The sequence below is a fragment of the Cibotium barometz genome, chromosome 34, assembly GCF_041138505.1.
Source record: "Cibotium barometz isolate CiBa-2024 chromosome 34, ASM4113850v1, whole genome shotgun sequence".
Lineage (NCBI taxonomy): Eukaryota > Viridiplantae > Streptophyta > Polypodiopsida > Cyatheales > Cibotiaceae > Cibotium > Cibotium barometz.
The window spans coordinates 39,001,931-39,017,349 of record NC_141079.1 but is presented as its reverse complement, the minus strand read 5'-3'; the positions used below and the strand labels follow the sequence as shown (position 1 = coordinate 39,017,349).

General features: G+C 47.3%; 1 protein-coding gene and 1 pseudogene across 7 annotated transcripts in view; one reads left to right on the top strand and one right to left on the bottom strand.

Annotated features, from left to right (window-relative positions):
- LOC147619001 (uncharacterized) overlaps positions 1 to 15,419 on the bottom strand; it is a 121,914-nt gene that overhangs the window by 29,628 nt on the left and 76,867 nt on the right. For 3 of the 7 annotated variants that reach the window (XM_086774208.1, XM_086774207.1, XM_086774210.1), the window contains one exon: positions 9,452 to 9,642. The exons of 3 other annotated variants lie outside the window; for them this stretch is intronic. In XM_086774208.1, coding sequence (XP_086630334.1) covers positions 9,452 to 9,642 — 191 coding nt within the window. Of the gene's footprint in view, positions 1 to 9,451; positions 9,643 to 15,419 lie in introns of those variants that run through there. One more of the 7 variants, XR_015262005.1, reaches the window with a different exon arrangement.
- LOC147619002 (uncharacterized) lies at positions 2,831 to 4,461 on the top strand (annotated as a pseudogene).

Here is a 15,419-nt window from a genome sequence, read left to right as displayed (position 1 = left end):
GCTTTGGGGTGAGACGTAGGATCGGCCAGATCCGCACCTCATCCCACCAGCTGAGAGTGGAGACTGCCAGATATGGGCCTAGGGCGGCCGCACCAAAGGATAGGATATGCCAGCTCTGTCACACAAGGCCCGAGACAGAGGACCATTACATATGCCGATGCCCCGTGTACTATGAGATTCGGGAGAGGTTCCACTGCCTCTTCCGAGCTAGGTTCGGACGACTTTCCAGGATCATGGACTTCCTGGATCAGAGATGCCTGGGACTCTTTCTTCTAGAGCTCCGTAGACACAGGGAGTCCTTAGTGAGATCCAGATCAGCTGTACTTGCTCGAGGACCAGCACAGAGAGCTCTCACTGACTTCTTCCATACCAACACTCCGAGGGCCGATCCACCCATCATACCCAGACCACATGCTAGTGTAGGAGCTCGGCCGAGAGGTGTGATGCTCGACAGAGCCTTTGAGTTATGCAGAGCTCGACGGACCAGACCCCATGGCCCCCGCCCACAGCCACGCCACCACAGGAAGATCCGGGCCATCATCTCCCATCATCGCAGGACCACCTCACGCCAGCTCAGTTTTACCACCTTGAGCACCATGTCACAGCGGCCCATGAGGGATGTATTAGGGTGATATGAGAGCTCTTTGCTCATGTACCTAGGTCAGATTTCAAAGTTCTAGATTTTTGTTATCTTTCTTTATTACTATTTTGTACCCAGGATTATGTACCTCATGGATATGATGTAACCTTTGGTCTCATAGGTCATTTTGGCCTTTTGAAGACGTTAATACAACTCCCTCCCTCCCTCGTCCTCTCTCTCTCTCTCTCTCTCTCTCTCTCTCTCTCTCTCTCTTTCTTTCTTTCTTTCTTTCTTTCTTTCTCTCTCTCTCTCTTTTTGAACGTGTGTCGCCTCCCTCTCTCTCTTCGAACCTATGTCGCCTCCCTCTCCCGCCTGCTGCCCTTTCTCTCTCTACGAACACCTGTGTCGCCTCCCTCTCCCACCTACTGCCCCGCCTGCTGCCCTCTCTCTCTCTCTCTTCGAGCCTGTGTCGCCTCCCTCTCCCGCCTGCTGCCCTGCCTGCTGACACTCTCTCTCTCTCTCACTGCGCCCCCACAAGCTCTTCTGTTCTCTCTGCTCGCCCCAAAAGGACTCGGCCATCTCTCTCTCTCCTCGTAGCCCCCTCCCGCCACTCTCCCTCTCTCTCTCTCCCCCCCGCCTGCTTCCCTCTCCCGCTTGCTGCCTATCTTTCTCTCTCTTCGCAACAGCCCCCTCTGGCCTCTCTCTATGGGAAGCGCTCCAGACACGCACGGAGCTCTTCCTATGGCCAAGGGTTAATTAATTTTAAACCAGAAACCAGCCTTTTTCAGCCCAAGACAAGATGGAGAGGATCCACATTGAAGACCTGATCAAGGCAGCCATCCAACAACACAAGAAAGAGACGAACAATGCAATTAATATGGTCAACCGGAGCCTTCTTGACAAAGTCAAGAAGCTTGAAGCGCGGATAGTAGCCCAAGATGCAGAGATCGTAAATCTCAAGAAGGAGATAGAAGAAGCACGTGCTCAACATAAGCTCGAGGAAGGTGAAATTCAGCCCGTCATGATGGAGGAGCTGAACACCATCAAGGCCCAAGTGAGAACACTTCAAGAGGGAGAAGGAAAGAAGGCCTGGGAGACCTCCTCGTGGGTGGAGGTGCTCACGAAGACGCAAAAGCAAGTAGATGAAACGGAGAAATGGATAGAAGTGGTCAAGAAAGGTAAGAACAAGGAGGCCGAAAGCACATCTACCTCGAAGATTATCAACCTAACCATTAAGGAGGAACAAAGAAGAAAGACAAGGTAACTTCATGTGCGGATCATGGGTCTTAAGGACGGTGACAATGTAGAGGAGGAAGCCAAAGATTTATACACACGCATGGGCATTTCGAGGCCTACACACACGGGGGCTTGGAGAGTGGGCAAGAAAGACAAGAATGGAGGAGAGAGCTCTCATTTTACGCTTTCCCACCTTGGAGGCCAAGAAGGATTTCTTGGCCAAGCGCTCTGCCCTTAAGAAAACGGGCATCTTTTTAGGAGATGACCTCACCTTGGCATAGCTAGCACATATGAGGGAGTGCATGCCGGAGATTAGGGCAGCCAGAGAAAAAGGGAAGCTAGCATTTTAGAGAGGAGGTAGAGTGGTGATACTAGAGAGACACACCACTTGACGGTGCGAGACCTATGGGACCAGTCTAAGACTTGCAGTATGGAACTGCAATGGAGTATTGAGACTGGATGTGGGGGCCTTTAAGGACAGCTTCAGAGATAGGGACATCATCTTCTACTCGGAGACACATCAGGCCCTAGGCAGCACATTACCGAGAGTGGCGGGATACAGATGGGAGACGACTTGCAGACAGGAGGCCCATTCGAAGCATAGTGGTCGCGGATCTGGAGGAGTTGCAGTTCTTTTTAGAGAGGAGCTTCAGCCACTCATCCATGTTATGCGCCGTGATAAGAGCGCGAGGTACATGTGGGTCAGAGTGAGGGCAGATGACGGTAGACCCCTATACATTGCTATATGTTAATTTCCACCCAGCACATCTCATTATGCAGCGCCCAAGGGGCAATCTCCATATATGATTCTAGATGAGGACATATGGGAGTTCTCCAGGGAGGGAGATGTTATCATACTTGCGGACTTTTAATGCTCGAACGGCTCAGTACCAGACCTCCTTCTTTGACACTTCGGAGGAGATGTTGAGAGAGATAGATGTGGAGGAGATGTGTTTGACCTGGAGATCGCAGGATGAGGTGAAGTGTACTGAGTATGGGAGATACCTATTGGAGATGGGGACTGCACATGGGCTGGCCATTTTAAATGGCCTAGAGAGGTATCCACTTGCTAGTGGCTTTACTTGCTTTCCACACAGACATGGGGCCAACACAGTGGATTATGTTTTAGCCTCGCCAACCTTCATCCCGAGTATCCAGGATTTTGCAATTGGCCCCAGGCCCATTGGAGTTACGGTGGATCATGCACTTCTCTCCTTTACGGTGGATTTCCATTGCAGTACCCGCCAGGTTGGGCAGTCCTCCTATCACCCGAGATATACCTTCTGTAGAGAGACTGATGGAGTATACACTACAGAGATCGACAGCTTGTTGAGTGCAGAGGATCAACAGAGGCCATTAGCAGAGCTCACACAGATCTTGACAAAGGCTTTACATACAGCTGTAGCGACGGCCTTCCCACACACGCAGCCCACGGTACGACCACGTCCTGGGAGCATGCCCCAGAATAGTTGGTATGATGATGACTGTAGGGAGCTTAGAGCCCGGCTACAGAGAGAGGTGGCCATAGGTGTTACTACGTATAGACAGTCACGCATCATCTTTCGATGCCTCATTCGGCGGAAGAAGAGAGCATTCTTAGCTCGGTTGGAGAGAGACATGTATCAGTTGTTTTTGAGTCAAGATTCTGGGGAGGCCTGGAGATTGCTTAGAGAGAACCCCCCGCCTCCGGCCATTATCTCTCCAGATACATGGAGCGAGTATGCAGCCTCCCTCTACACAGTACCAGAGCAGCCACCACTACCGAACCCTCCAGAGCCTTGTCCACCCACATCTACCTTCTTCAGAGCAGAGATGGTGAGGAGGGCCATCAACAGATTGCATACAGGGAGGGCACAAGATCATGAGGGCATTGTAGCCGAGCATTTCATACATGCTAGAGATATGATTGCAGACTTGCTAGCTCTCATGTTTAATAGAGCCATGTGTGAGGGGTTTCCTGGGACTTGGAGTACTTCCACAATTGTGTTGGTACTCAAGTCTGGAGATCCGAGCCTGCCGACTAACTACCGCATGATTATGATTGGTCACTCGCTGGCCAAGCTATATGCCTCTATTCTTGAGCAAGAGTTGAGTAGATGGGTAGAGAGACAAGGGGTCCGAGCTCAGGGACAAGCCGGTTTTAGGAGGAGATTCTCTACTTTGGATCATATCTTTACCCCCAGGGCTATCATTGAGAAGGGCAGAGCACATGGGAGGAGGATCTACTGTGGCTTTGTGGATTTCCGCAAGGCCTTTGACACAGTGCCCAGAGCTAGACTGATGCGCAGGCTACAAGACTTGGAGGTTCCATGTGAGCTCATTTCGGGTATTATGGCACTTTATGAGACGGCAGTTGGGCAGGTGCGGACTTCAGAGGGTCTCTCCCAGCCAGTACACTCCACTATAGGGGTGAAACAGGGCTGCCCGCTCTCTCCGACTCTATTTGGACTATACATTGATGAGATCTCTGATTATATTGGGACACGAGGGGACAGAGGAGCCCAATTGGCTGGCACTTGGATACCTCTGCTCTTATATGCTGATGATATTGTGCTTATAACAGACTCACCAGAGGGTATGCAGAGGCACTTGGATACTTTACATGCTTATCCACAGGACAGTGGGCTCTCAGTTCACCTTGGTAAGACCAAGGTTATGGTGTTTAACACTAGAGCTCAGTCGGTCTGGAGATCAGCGCCTATTTTCACATATGGGCAGGAGACAGTGGAGTATGTTGACTCATACACATATCTTGGAGTGGTGTTCTCTGGGCCCACATTTTCCACGAGGGGGGCAGCAAAGGCCAGATTGACTAGAGGATATGCAGCACTAGGAGGTCTAGAGAGGATGTGCTCACAGGTACAGTTTCAGGAGCCACGCACTAAGCTGTGGCTTTTTGACACGCTGGTCACATCGGCTATGCTATATGGAGTACAGATCTGGGGGCCTAGCCTAGATCGTCACAGTCGATTAGGTCGCACATACGATGGATGGAGATCGATGGAGAGACCACTTGTGTCCATGATCTCCAGGATGATTCGGGCTAAGGCCTCAGTACCCCATGAGATTATCAGAGCCGAGATGGGAGCACCACCAATCGTAGTCGAGGCTCTTGCTAGATCAGCGTCCTTCATTCATAGCACCTAGGAGCTCCCCCGACACCGGTATGCACGACTTGCTTTAGAGTCCTCTCATCAGCCAACCATGGAGGGAGACACTTCATGTTGGTATGCGCAGATAGCGTCCTGGTTTGAGCTCCATGGGTTCAGTTTAGATAGACTTCCACCCTTCCAGTACTCTCTGGAGGCACCCTCTCTCACCTTGACACATGCTGAGACTAGTAGAGTCATGAGACAGGACCTCATTCAGTTGGACACTAGGAGGACATGGCTAGAGCCCTCACAGGAGTTGGGGACGAAGATGGCTTTCTACAGAGACCATCTTCTCCGCATCACTGAGGATGGCTTTATACTTAGACCGAGCTACATGGATACCCATTTGTCTCATGGATTTAGGTGTGCCATTGGCCAGATCCGCACCTCTTCACATCAGTTAGAGATAGAGACAGGCAGATTTAGAGGCATACCTCTAGGGGACAGGATTTGTCAGATTTGTTGGATAGAGCCAGAGACGGAGGAGCACTACATCTGTTCGCTGCACAGCATATCATGAGATTCGAGGGCGCTACCATTGCCTTTTTAGAGAGGGATCTGGACCATTGGCTAGAGTCATGGACTATTGTGATCAGTGATGCTTGGGTTTTTATCTCCTGTAGATCCGCAGGCTCAGAGAGTCCATTATCAGGAGCAAACGCCTGACTGGCAGGAAGTCCACACAAAGACAGATTACTGACTTCTTTAGAGGGACTAACCGGGAGGACACACAGCCGCCAGCCCAGCAGTGGGCACCCCGTGGGACTCTAGTTGAGAGAGCTATCTAGTTGGGCAGATCCAGACGCCCGAGGGCTCGCGGATCCTCACATGGGAGACGGTGCCTACACCGGAGGATTCAGAGCATCATTGCGAGGGATCGGGCTCGTCCGACTAGGCATCTCACTATGGCAGATATCCAGGCCATCCGGCAGAGACCCATGCTAGAGCTCCTAGGATGATTACCACTCCAGCCATATACTGTTGTACTCACTGTCACTTTTGTACTCCCCCATATTCATGTATTCATGTATCCATGTAGTCATGTACCCCATTTTGACTAGTAGCATTAGCTTCCCACTCTCCCTAGTTGTTGCTTCCGGATGCTCCCTACTGATGTATTGTAGGGCTACATACTTACCTTCAGTTCTTTCGTTTCTTTTCCAGACAGTGTATCAGATGTCACATGGTTGTAACTTTGGTCTCATAGGTCACTTTGGCCTTTTGAAGACGTTTATATAACATTTCATTTCATTTCTCCCAGCCCCTACACAGCAAGGAATTACTCTCCAGAGAGTAGAGACACTCAGAGCCCGCAGGAGACAGAGGACACCTGGCTTTCGGACACCACGCCTATACCAGAGAGAGATGACAGAGATCAGAGCTCAGTTTCACAGAGAGGATGCGGAGCGACTGGCTTGCTTCAGAGCAGACCCAGGCATGTTCTTCAGGGAGCTGTGGACACCCCCTTCATTGATGTATACCATTCTATACCCCCAGTATGGTACAGGATGGAGCTAGCTAGGTTGCATATCATGATTGTATACTCCATGCATATAGCTTTGAATTCTCCTAGTAGTAGAGCTCCATCACCTCCCCCACTCATTGTACTCATTGCACACCCAGATTCAGCTTTTTTAGATCAATACTTTTTCATTTTGTTGGGATGACAGAGGATACCCCACACAGGTACACTGATTTGTCTCATAGGTCGAGTTCGGTCTTTTGGAAGACGTTAATAAAATCTCTCTCTCTCTCTCTCTCTCTCTCTCTCTCTCTCTCTCTCTCTCTCTCTCTCTCTCCCCCCCCCCCCCCCCCCCAGTTTCATTTTCTAGGTGCCAGTAGTATCATCTTTATTTTTCATTTTCTGGGTTTTTTTATCCAGACATTGTATCAGATCCACCATGATGTAACTTTTGGTCTCATAGGTCATTATGGCCTTTTGAAGACGTTAATATAACATTTCATTTCATTTCATTTCTCTCTCTCTCTCTCTCTCTCTCTCTCTCTCTCTCTCTCTCTCTCTCTCCCCCCCCCCCCCCCCCCCCCCCCAGTTTCATTTTCTAGGTGCCAGTAGTATCATCTTTATTTTTCATTTTCTGGGTTTTTTTATCCAGACATTGTATCAGATCCACCATGATGTAACTTTTGGTCAGGTCATTATGGCCTTTTGAAGACGTTACTATAACATTTCATTTCTCTCTCTCTCTCTCTCTCTCTCTCTCTCTCTCTCTCCCCCCTCTGGCGTGACGTCGCGCAACCCTCTCCTTGCTCGCGCTATGCGCTGGTGGTCTCTCGTTCGTATCCATCCTCTCGTGCTGCGCACTGCCTTGTCCGCATTGTGCTGCACCTATTCATACACACCCACCTGAGCGCTGCACACCCCTGCTGTGCTGCGCCTGCTCCGCACTGCGCCTTTGTTGCCCTGCTTCCGCCTCCCAGTTTCCAGCACATAGGCGCAGGTGCCCTTTGCGGCGCTACCCTGTGAGGCTGCGCCCGTTCACACGTTGTGCTCGCACTGTGCTGTGATACTCCTATTCATACCCACTTGCTTGAGCGCTGCACACCCCTGCTGTGCTGCGCCTGCTCACGCTGTGCTCGCACTGTGCTGTGCTGCTCCACGCTGCGCCTTTGTTGCCTTGCTTCCAACTCCCAGTTTCTAGCGCACAGGCGCAGGCGCCCTTTGCTGTGCTACCCTGTGAGGCTGCGCCTGTTCACACGTTGCGCTCACACTGTGTTGTGCTGCTCTGTGTTGCGCCTTTGTTGCCCTGCTTCCGCCTCCTAGTTTCCAGCGCACACGCCACCAAGGCAGCAACTAGGGGGATAGCACAATGAACCTACAGGAGCTGGAGGCATACATCAAGACAATGGAGGACAACACCAAGAAATTACTGGGCGAACACGAGAAGGTGCTGGACAGGGTTCTGAACCAACATGAAAAACAGTTGGAAGGCCTCCACAAGGAGATACAAGGAAAGAACAACAAGATTGAAGAACTGACAGCTCAAGTGAACCACCAGGAAGAGGTAATTCAGATGTTGAAAGAGACCCAGTTGCAACAAACAGGAATGCTAGAAGCTGCCCCAATGATAGGGGAACTCCGGGCAGAAATGGAAGCCCTAAAGGCTACGGTCAAGGACCATACAGTGGAGGAAGGGGAACTGAATATTCAGGAGGGTTTAAGGACTGACGTGGTGCAGTTGAAAGCTGCAAGTGATAAGCTGCGGGAAGAACTGCAGACCACTAAGAAAGATTGGGTGGAGGTGGTGAAGAAGAACAAACCCCCGCAGAGCATCATACATGAGAGGAGAAACGCAGGAAGGATACCGCTCTCCATGTACGAGTACGGGGACTACAGGTGGGGGCTCCCCCAAAGGAGGATGCCATGACACTTTGCCAGATGCTAGGAGTGGACGGGATCGCCCCCCCCTTTGCAAATACATGGAGGGCAGGAAAGGATATGACACGAGAGCGACCCCTCATCATTAGATTCCCTGTTGCCACCAGCAGACAGGCCTTCTTAGACAGGCGGACTACCCTCAAGGCCACACAAGTGTACATGGGAGATGATCTCACTCCAGCACAGGTGGCACACCGGCGTGTGGCGATGGTGACTGTTCATGAGGCCCGCAGAGCAGGCAAGTGGGCTATCTACAGAGATGGTAAAGTCATTATCACTGAGTGCCGTCCAAAATAGGGACGCGGGGTCCATGAGACCAAACACCTGGGGTTGGTAGTATGGAACTGTAATGGCATGCTATGGTCAGATCCAGGAGGCTTGAGTGAGATTCTCACATGCAGGGATGTCATTTTTTATACACAGACTCATCAGAGCCCTGAGAGGGGCTTACCATACATGGCCGGGTATGAGTGGGAGTCAGCTTTTCGAGGCAAGACCCGCACATCAGGAACCTTCTTGTCATTTCATTAAGGAAACAATGATGCATCTTCTTTGGTCTTGTTCAAAGACCAAAAGTTACCTTCGGCACTCAGATTCCCAGGATATTCCTTCTCTAGATTTTTGTCTTTTTGGCAGGTGGCCTTCTAGATTGGATCATGCACCACCCTTTCTAATCTGAACTAGACATTGGGCTTTGTAGATAGTATGGCATGCAAGAAATCAATTGGTTTTTCATTCTGTAAGGATTGTATGCTATCACCACTTTCGCCAATCCTTGTCCTTGTTTGACAGCATCCATCTGCATCAGAGCGATGATGGCCAATTGGCTTTGTTTTTTCAATGTTTTTAACTTGTGTGAGTGCTCTTCAAGAAGTTTGCCTCACTTTTGAGGGCTTCTTTCTTTTTATAATGAAGCAATAGAACATAGCTTTTACAAAAAAAAAAAAAAGTGTGCGCGTGTGCATGTGTGTGCTAAAAGGGGTAGTTTCCTGCAGACAATTCACACATCTTGCTGACTCATAAATACATATAAACTGAAGGAGCATGTCATAAATGAGATCCCATTTAGATGGCATTAAAAAATACCTCAACTTTTGCCTGGTGCTCCCGACTTTCTTTCTTTTCTGACAGATAATCTTCCACAGAGGTGGAGAATGATTTTGCTCTTGATTCTGTCTCATTATGTCCAGTTGCATTGGATTGAATAGAGGGTGTTCTCATTGCTTCATTGCTGATTTGACTACACATGCTGTGCTGTTTTGGTACTGATAATGTTACTGCACACCAACACCATGTGTTGAGCCTCTCATGTATATATACTTACAAGACTATGAAACTTCAAATCATTTTAAGTTTTAAAACCATGTCTTGAATCTTACACCACATGTTTGTTCCACGGTGCTTGCATCTCAGTTAAGGGACAATTTGCTATGCCCAAACCTGGGGCACACTGTTGTGATTGGGTCACACTTAGTATTGCTATCAGAACCATGCACGGATTGGCCCATGTGGGGTGGGCTCACCTCAAGAGTACCTCCAAAGTAAAACTCACACCTCCCACCTAGTTTGTTAGGGTGCTTGGCACACATGTAGACCACTACATTACACCTCATGAATTGATGCATATTCAATTCAGAAACCAATGTGTGTGGATGCACCAATTGTCACCATTTGGCCACCCAATTGGTCCACCCGTGCTTTCGCATCATGTATGTACATTGGACTGGTATCCATGGCAGTTGTATATGCCGGGGATTGATGCCACTCATGTCATACAATGGACTTGGCTTTCCGTTGAGACTTGTGCCTGTGTACATGCCCGGAAATGCCTGGTGGATTGGTGTTCCATTAGGTCTGGTACCTCGTGTACTTTTGGTATAGTCTCATGAATAGGGATTGTCCATACCAATGTTGCATTGCATAGCATCTTTATGTGCTTGCTTGCAGTTGAAATTGCATGTTGTTTTCATGCTTGCTTAACCAATGTGTAGTTCTGAGTAAAGGGACGCCCGGCCGCAAATCATGCATGTGAAACTGTCTGCTCACATGGTTATGGTGGCATGTGACAAGTGGTAAGTATTGGTCATAAACCTAGCCTTAAGAGTTAACACTAATTTATAAGTGAGTGTGTACACACTTCATTAAGTTTTGGGCGACCAAAACTCACTTATAAATTATGACTAGCCCGGTGTTCACACACTAATGTCCCAAGGTGGACATAACCCAATGTCCACCGCCCAAACCTTATCCCCTTTGTACAAAGGGAGTAACCAGCCATGTGTCCTCTCTAGCTTGCTCCACAAAGCACTTGCCTGCCACCTACGGTGGACAACTCACCACCTCACTCCTCTCTAGAGGTAGGCGTCTCCTTCACGAGGACATTTGGGCTGTATTTTCTGCACTTTCTCCTTCCCAACTCCATATCCAAGCTTGCTAAGGTGTTTCCCAAGCTTCCAAGAGCGTTTCCGGGTGCTAATCACTCTCCTACACAATCCCAATGACTGAAATTCAGCAAAACAACTCTCTTTATTACTGTAATTTCTGGTCTTTTTGCTGAAAACCCTAATTTCAGCCCTCCTTTCTCAAGTTGAACCATAGGGAAATCTTTCCCAAGGTTCAATTCATCCTCTTGAAGACTTTTGTCGCGTGAAGAATTGTGACAAATCAAAGATTTCAACACTCCAAGCACTTTCATCGCGAAGACTTCCACTGTCATCGACTCTTACTTGCAATTGGTAAGCTTTTATGCTTAAATATGGAACCAAGTAGCAAGAGGAAGGAACCAGATTACAAGATTACATACCTTGTGTAGTGTTCTCTTGTCCTACATGCTCTCTTGCAGATTTTTGCTACCATGTGTTGGTGGAACAATAGAGAGCAGATGGTAGGGAACATGGGCACTTGAGAGGGTAGTGTAAGTTGCAAGTCTACACCGACAACCACTTGTTTGCAATACTGTATTCATATGCATTGGTATAGAAATCTGGTTAGAAATGCCCATGACACTATGTACTTGATTCTCCCAAGATCAATATACTTTATTTGAGGGAGGGACCGGCCGTTCCAGCTCATTGTGTGTCTCTTGTAAATTCAACAAATTACTTCTCATATTGAGCATGTAAATCTTAGTGTATTTAAGTGTATTGATTAGCATTGTGTTCTACCAAGTTACATTGGTATTAGAGCATACGGTTCTCTTTCACTTCTATCGTGAGAGACGATCACCGTGAACACTAGCTATCTCTACACTTAGAACACTATGGACATACAGTTAATATTGGAGATGCTAACACAAGAGGTGGGGACAATGAAATGCATGCCTCCAATGCTTTATAGGATGAGCAAAATCATGTGGTGCACAATAGGGAACATGAATATGTGGGACAGCCGTCCCGTGGCAAAGAGAAGATACAAGAAGAAGAGTTCATAATCTTGAGGGCTGAACTTACTTGTATGCAGGCTCTTCTCCATGCACGACAAGAAGAATTGAATCTCTACCGCCGCGAGGATCCATTGGTATGTGACCGTTTGAAAGCCAAGAAAGCTGAATCTTATATGGATCATGCAATGGCAATGATTGCTCAAGAGTTGCACATGCAACCGAGGGATGCAGCACGCGCATACTTGGCTCGTACCGAGGATGTAAGGCAACCATCCCACATGTCTTGGAATCCCCACAGGTGCCCGAACAAGAACTTGTGTCTAAGAGAATGAATCTCCATGCTATGGGAGAGGAACAATCGGTGACTTCACGCCATGTAAGAGTACCTTATGTAGCCCGTGAAGGATACAATGTTTATGGCAGTGGTCAAAATGTATGACAAATTCCATTGCCGGTTGAAAAAGTGCATGCACAACACATGCAACATGGGCTGCAATTTTCTGTTGGTGCAGATATTCCGCGTATCTCTCATGCCATTCATGCCTTTGAGTGTGCTCGTGAGGGAGAAGCTATGGCTGAAAATGCACCAATACATGTTGAGGGGCCAGCCATGCCACATGCTTACAGGACACATGTATCTATGTCTCATGCATCACCTTTTTCTCCTAAAATGATGCCTGTTTCATAGGGGTTGTCCCAATGGACAAACATGGCAGAAAACATGTTGAGATGCAGGCACATGCATCAAAGTCTCGTGACTTCAAAGCCGGAGACAAATCTGTGAAGTTTGACGTATATCATGGAGAATATGATGCATCAAAGGCACTTGCTTTTATTGCTCAGTTTGATATTGCTTTCAGTGAGATGAGGATTTCACTCAGAAATTCATGATCCGGCATGTAAGCATGTTCAGAAAGGCACTACTGCCCATTGGTGGCTCATGAAGAAGCTCTCACCGAATCCTGTTAGATCATGGCAAGAGTTCAAGGAGAGGTTCTATGCCCAATTATTGCCTCTCAATGCATTGATTAGATAACAATGAAGTGGGATTGGGTGAAGCAAAATGAGGGGGGAAACAGTGAATGCATATGTACAAAAGTTTTGGAAAGTGATTTTGGAGGTGTCTCCATTTGTGCATGTCACCGAGGCGGAAAGAAGAGAAGGTTTCAATCGGGATTGCAACCCGTGTATAAAGCGAGACTACAAATGCATCTTGGTCACACCTTACACCAACTAATCGCAGCCGCCACTGCCACTGAGCAATCGGAACTCAAATTGAGTCGATCCAATAAGGCTAAACCCTCATTTCAAGGCAAAGAGAGGGCTATCCAAATCCTGCAAAATAATGGACAGCCACCTAAAAAGGACCAAAACCAAGATAAAAATGGTCCAAAGGCTAAAAATAACACTACCAAGAAGCGTCCCTTTATAGTGTGAGACTATGGTCTCACCCCGGAGCAGAAAAAGCAATATATGAGTAAGGGAAAATGCTTTACTTGTGGTAGCACCGAGCATATTACAAATGCATGCCCAAACAAGAAGAAGCATGATAATGCAAATGCATCAAAGCCCAATGTACATATGGTTCCGGATGTGGAGGGCAACACTTCACATGATAGCAAAGACAGGGTTGTATGTAAATCTTGGGGACAGCTTAAGGATCAACCCGCTTTATTCATGTTTGATGATTGTGCAACTGAGAACTTCATATTTACACAGATGGCATCTGCTTTCGGTATTGAAGTGGAGGACATGGGTCCTCAAATTGAAGCAGGGGCTGCCTTTGTTGGTAGAGAAGTACAGGTCATTTCTATTATTGGCAAGTTACGCATACACATTCAAGGCTATGTGGATCATGAGGATTTTCTTGTCGCCCCTTTGAATGGCTGTGATGTATTGCTTAGAAAGCCTTGGCATGTATTGATCCTTACAAGGCTTACAAGACCAACAAGATCACCTTCATGCATAAAGGCCGAGAGCATGTAATTGATGATGGTGAAGAAAGTGATACCATTCCCCTTGTATCTCATGTACAAATTAAGAAAGTAATGAAAAAGAGTTCTTGCATACTTGATTTTTGTACGGGATCATGTTGAGGAAAATAATGTACATGTAAACACTCTTAGTAACGATAGGTTGAAATTCTTGCAAGAGTACAATGATTGTTTTGCTGATGAATTACCAAATGAGTTGCCACCTGTATGACCGGAAGATCATCGCATTGATCTTGTGCCTGGTAGCTCACCACCTAATAGGCCAGCCTAGTGTGTAAGTGCATCCCAAAAAGAGAAGATCATGAAGCAGGTAAATGAGCTTCTTGAGAAGGGTTTGGTTCAGCCAAGCTCTTCCCCATATTGTTCACCCGTCCTCTTGGTTCAAAAGAAGGATGGATCCTTTCATATGTGTGTGGATTACAGAGTTTTGAATAAGCTTACTATCAAGAATCAATTTCCGATTCCACACATAGACATCCTTGACAAGTTGGATGGATCGGCATGCTTTATCCAAATTAATCTCAAGAGTGGGTATCATCAAGTGCGTGTAGTGCCTGAGGATGTACACAAAACTGTGTTCAGGACAACATTTAGGCTTTATGAGTATCTTGTTATGCCTTTTGGTCTTACGAATGCCCCGGCTACATTCAGTAGAATGATGGATTGCATATTCCGTGGGTACAGGAAATTTACACATGTCTTCTTTGATGACATCCTAGTCTTCTCGAAGACCAAAGAAAAGCATAGAGCTCATTTGGCTATTGTTTTTGAAGAACTCCGTAAGGATAAACTCTTCACATAAATGCAAAGAAGAGTGAGTTCTTCTTGTCAGAGATACATTATCTTGGGCATATTGGATTATGCTCTTACTACCACACGTTCATTCGGCACTTTGCATGATTTGACAAAGAAGAAGGCCACATTTAGATGGACTATTATAGAGAGGGATGCATTCCTCAAATTAAAAGACGCAACTACTCATGGTCCAATGTTGATCCTGGATTTGCAAAAGTCTTTCAGTGTGGAATGTGATGCATCTGGAAATTGCATAGGAGCTGTTCTAAATCAAGAGGGACATCTCGTGGCTTATGAGAGTCGTAGATTGCATGATGCAGAGCTATCTCTTGGCATTTATGAGAAAGAGCTCTTGGTTGTAATTTATACACTTACTATATGGAAACATTACCTTCTTGGGGCTGATTTCACTGTGAAAACAGATCACCAGAGTTTGAGGTATTTTCTTACCCAAACTAAATTGTCAGAGAAGCATATGAGGATCGCTAATTTCCTCTCTATGTTTCATTTTCAGATCTTGCACACCCCAGGAAAGAAGAATGTAGTGGCAGATGCATTGTCACGAAAGCCGTATGTAGCAGCTATCTCGGTTGCCTCTCATGGGGACTTGTCTGCCAAGCGTGATTTGTATCATACGGATGCTGATTTTGCCACTATTTCGGCTGATTTGGTGGCTGGTCATGCACATGCCTCTTATGTGATTAAAGAGGGTTATCTCATGAAAGATAATTGCCTATGTGTGGTGTTTGATATGAGGCAAAAGGTTTTGGATGAGTGCCATGCTCCTCCATATGCTGGTCATAGAGACATAATGCCTACTACACGCACATGATTGAGCGGTATTTCTTTTGACCAGGTATGTGGAAGGACATAGAGACACATG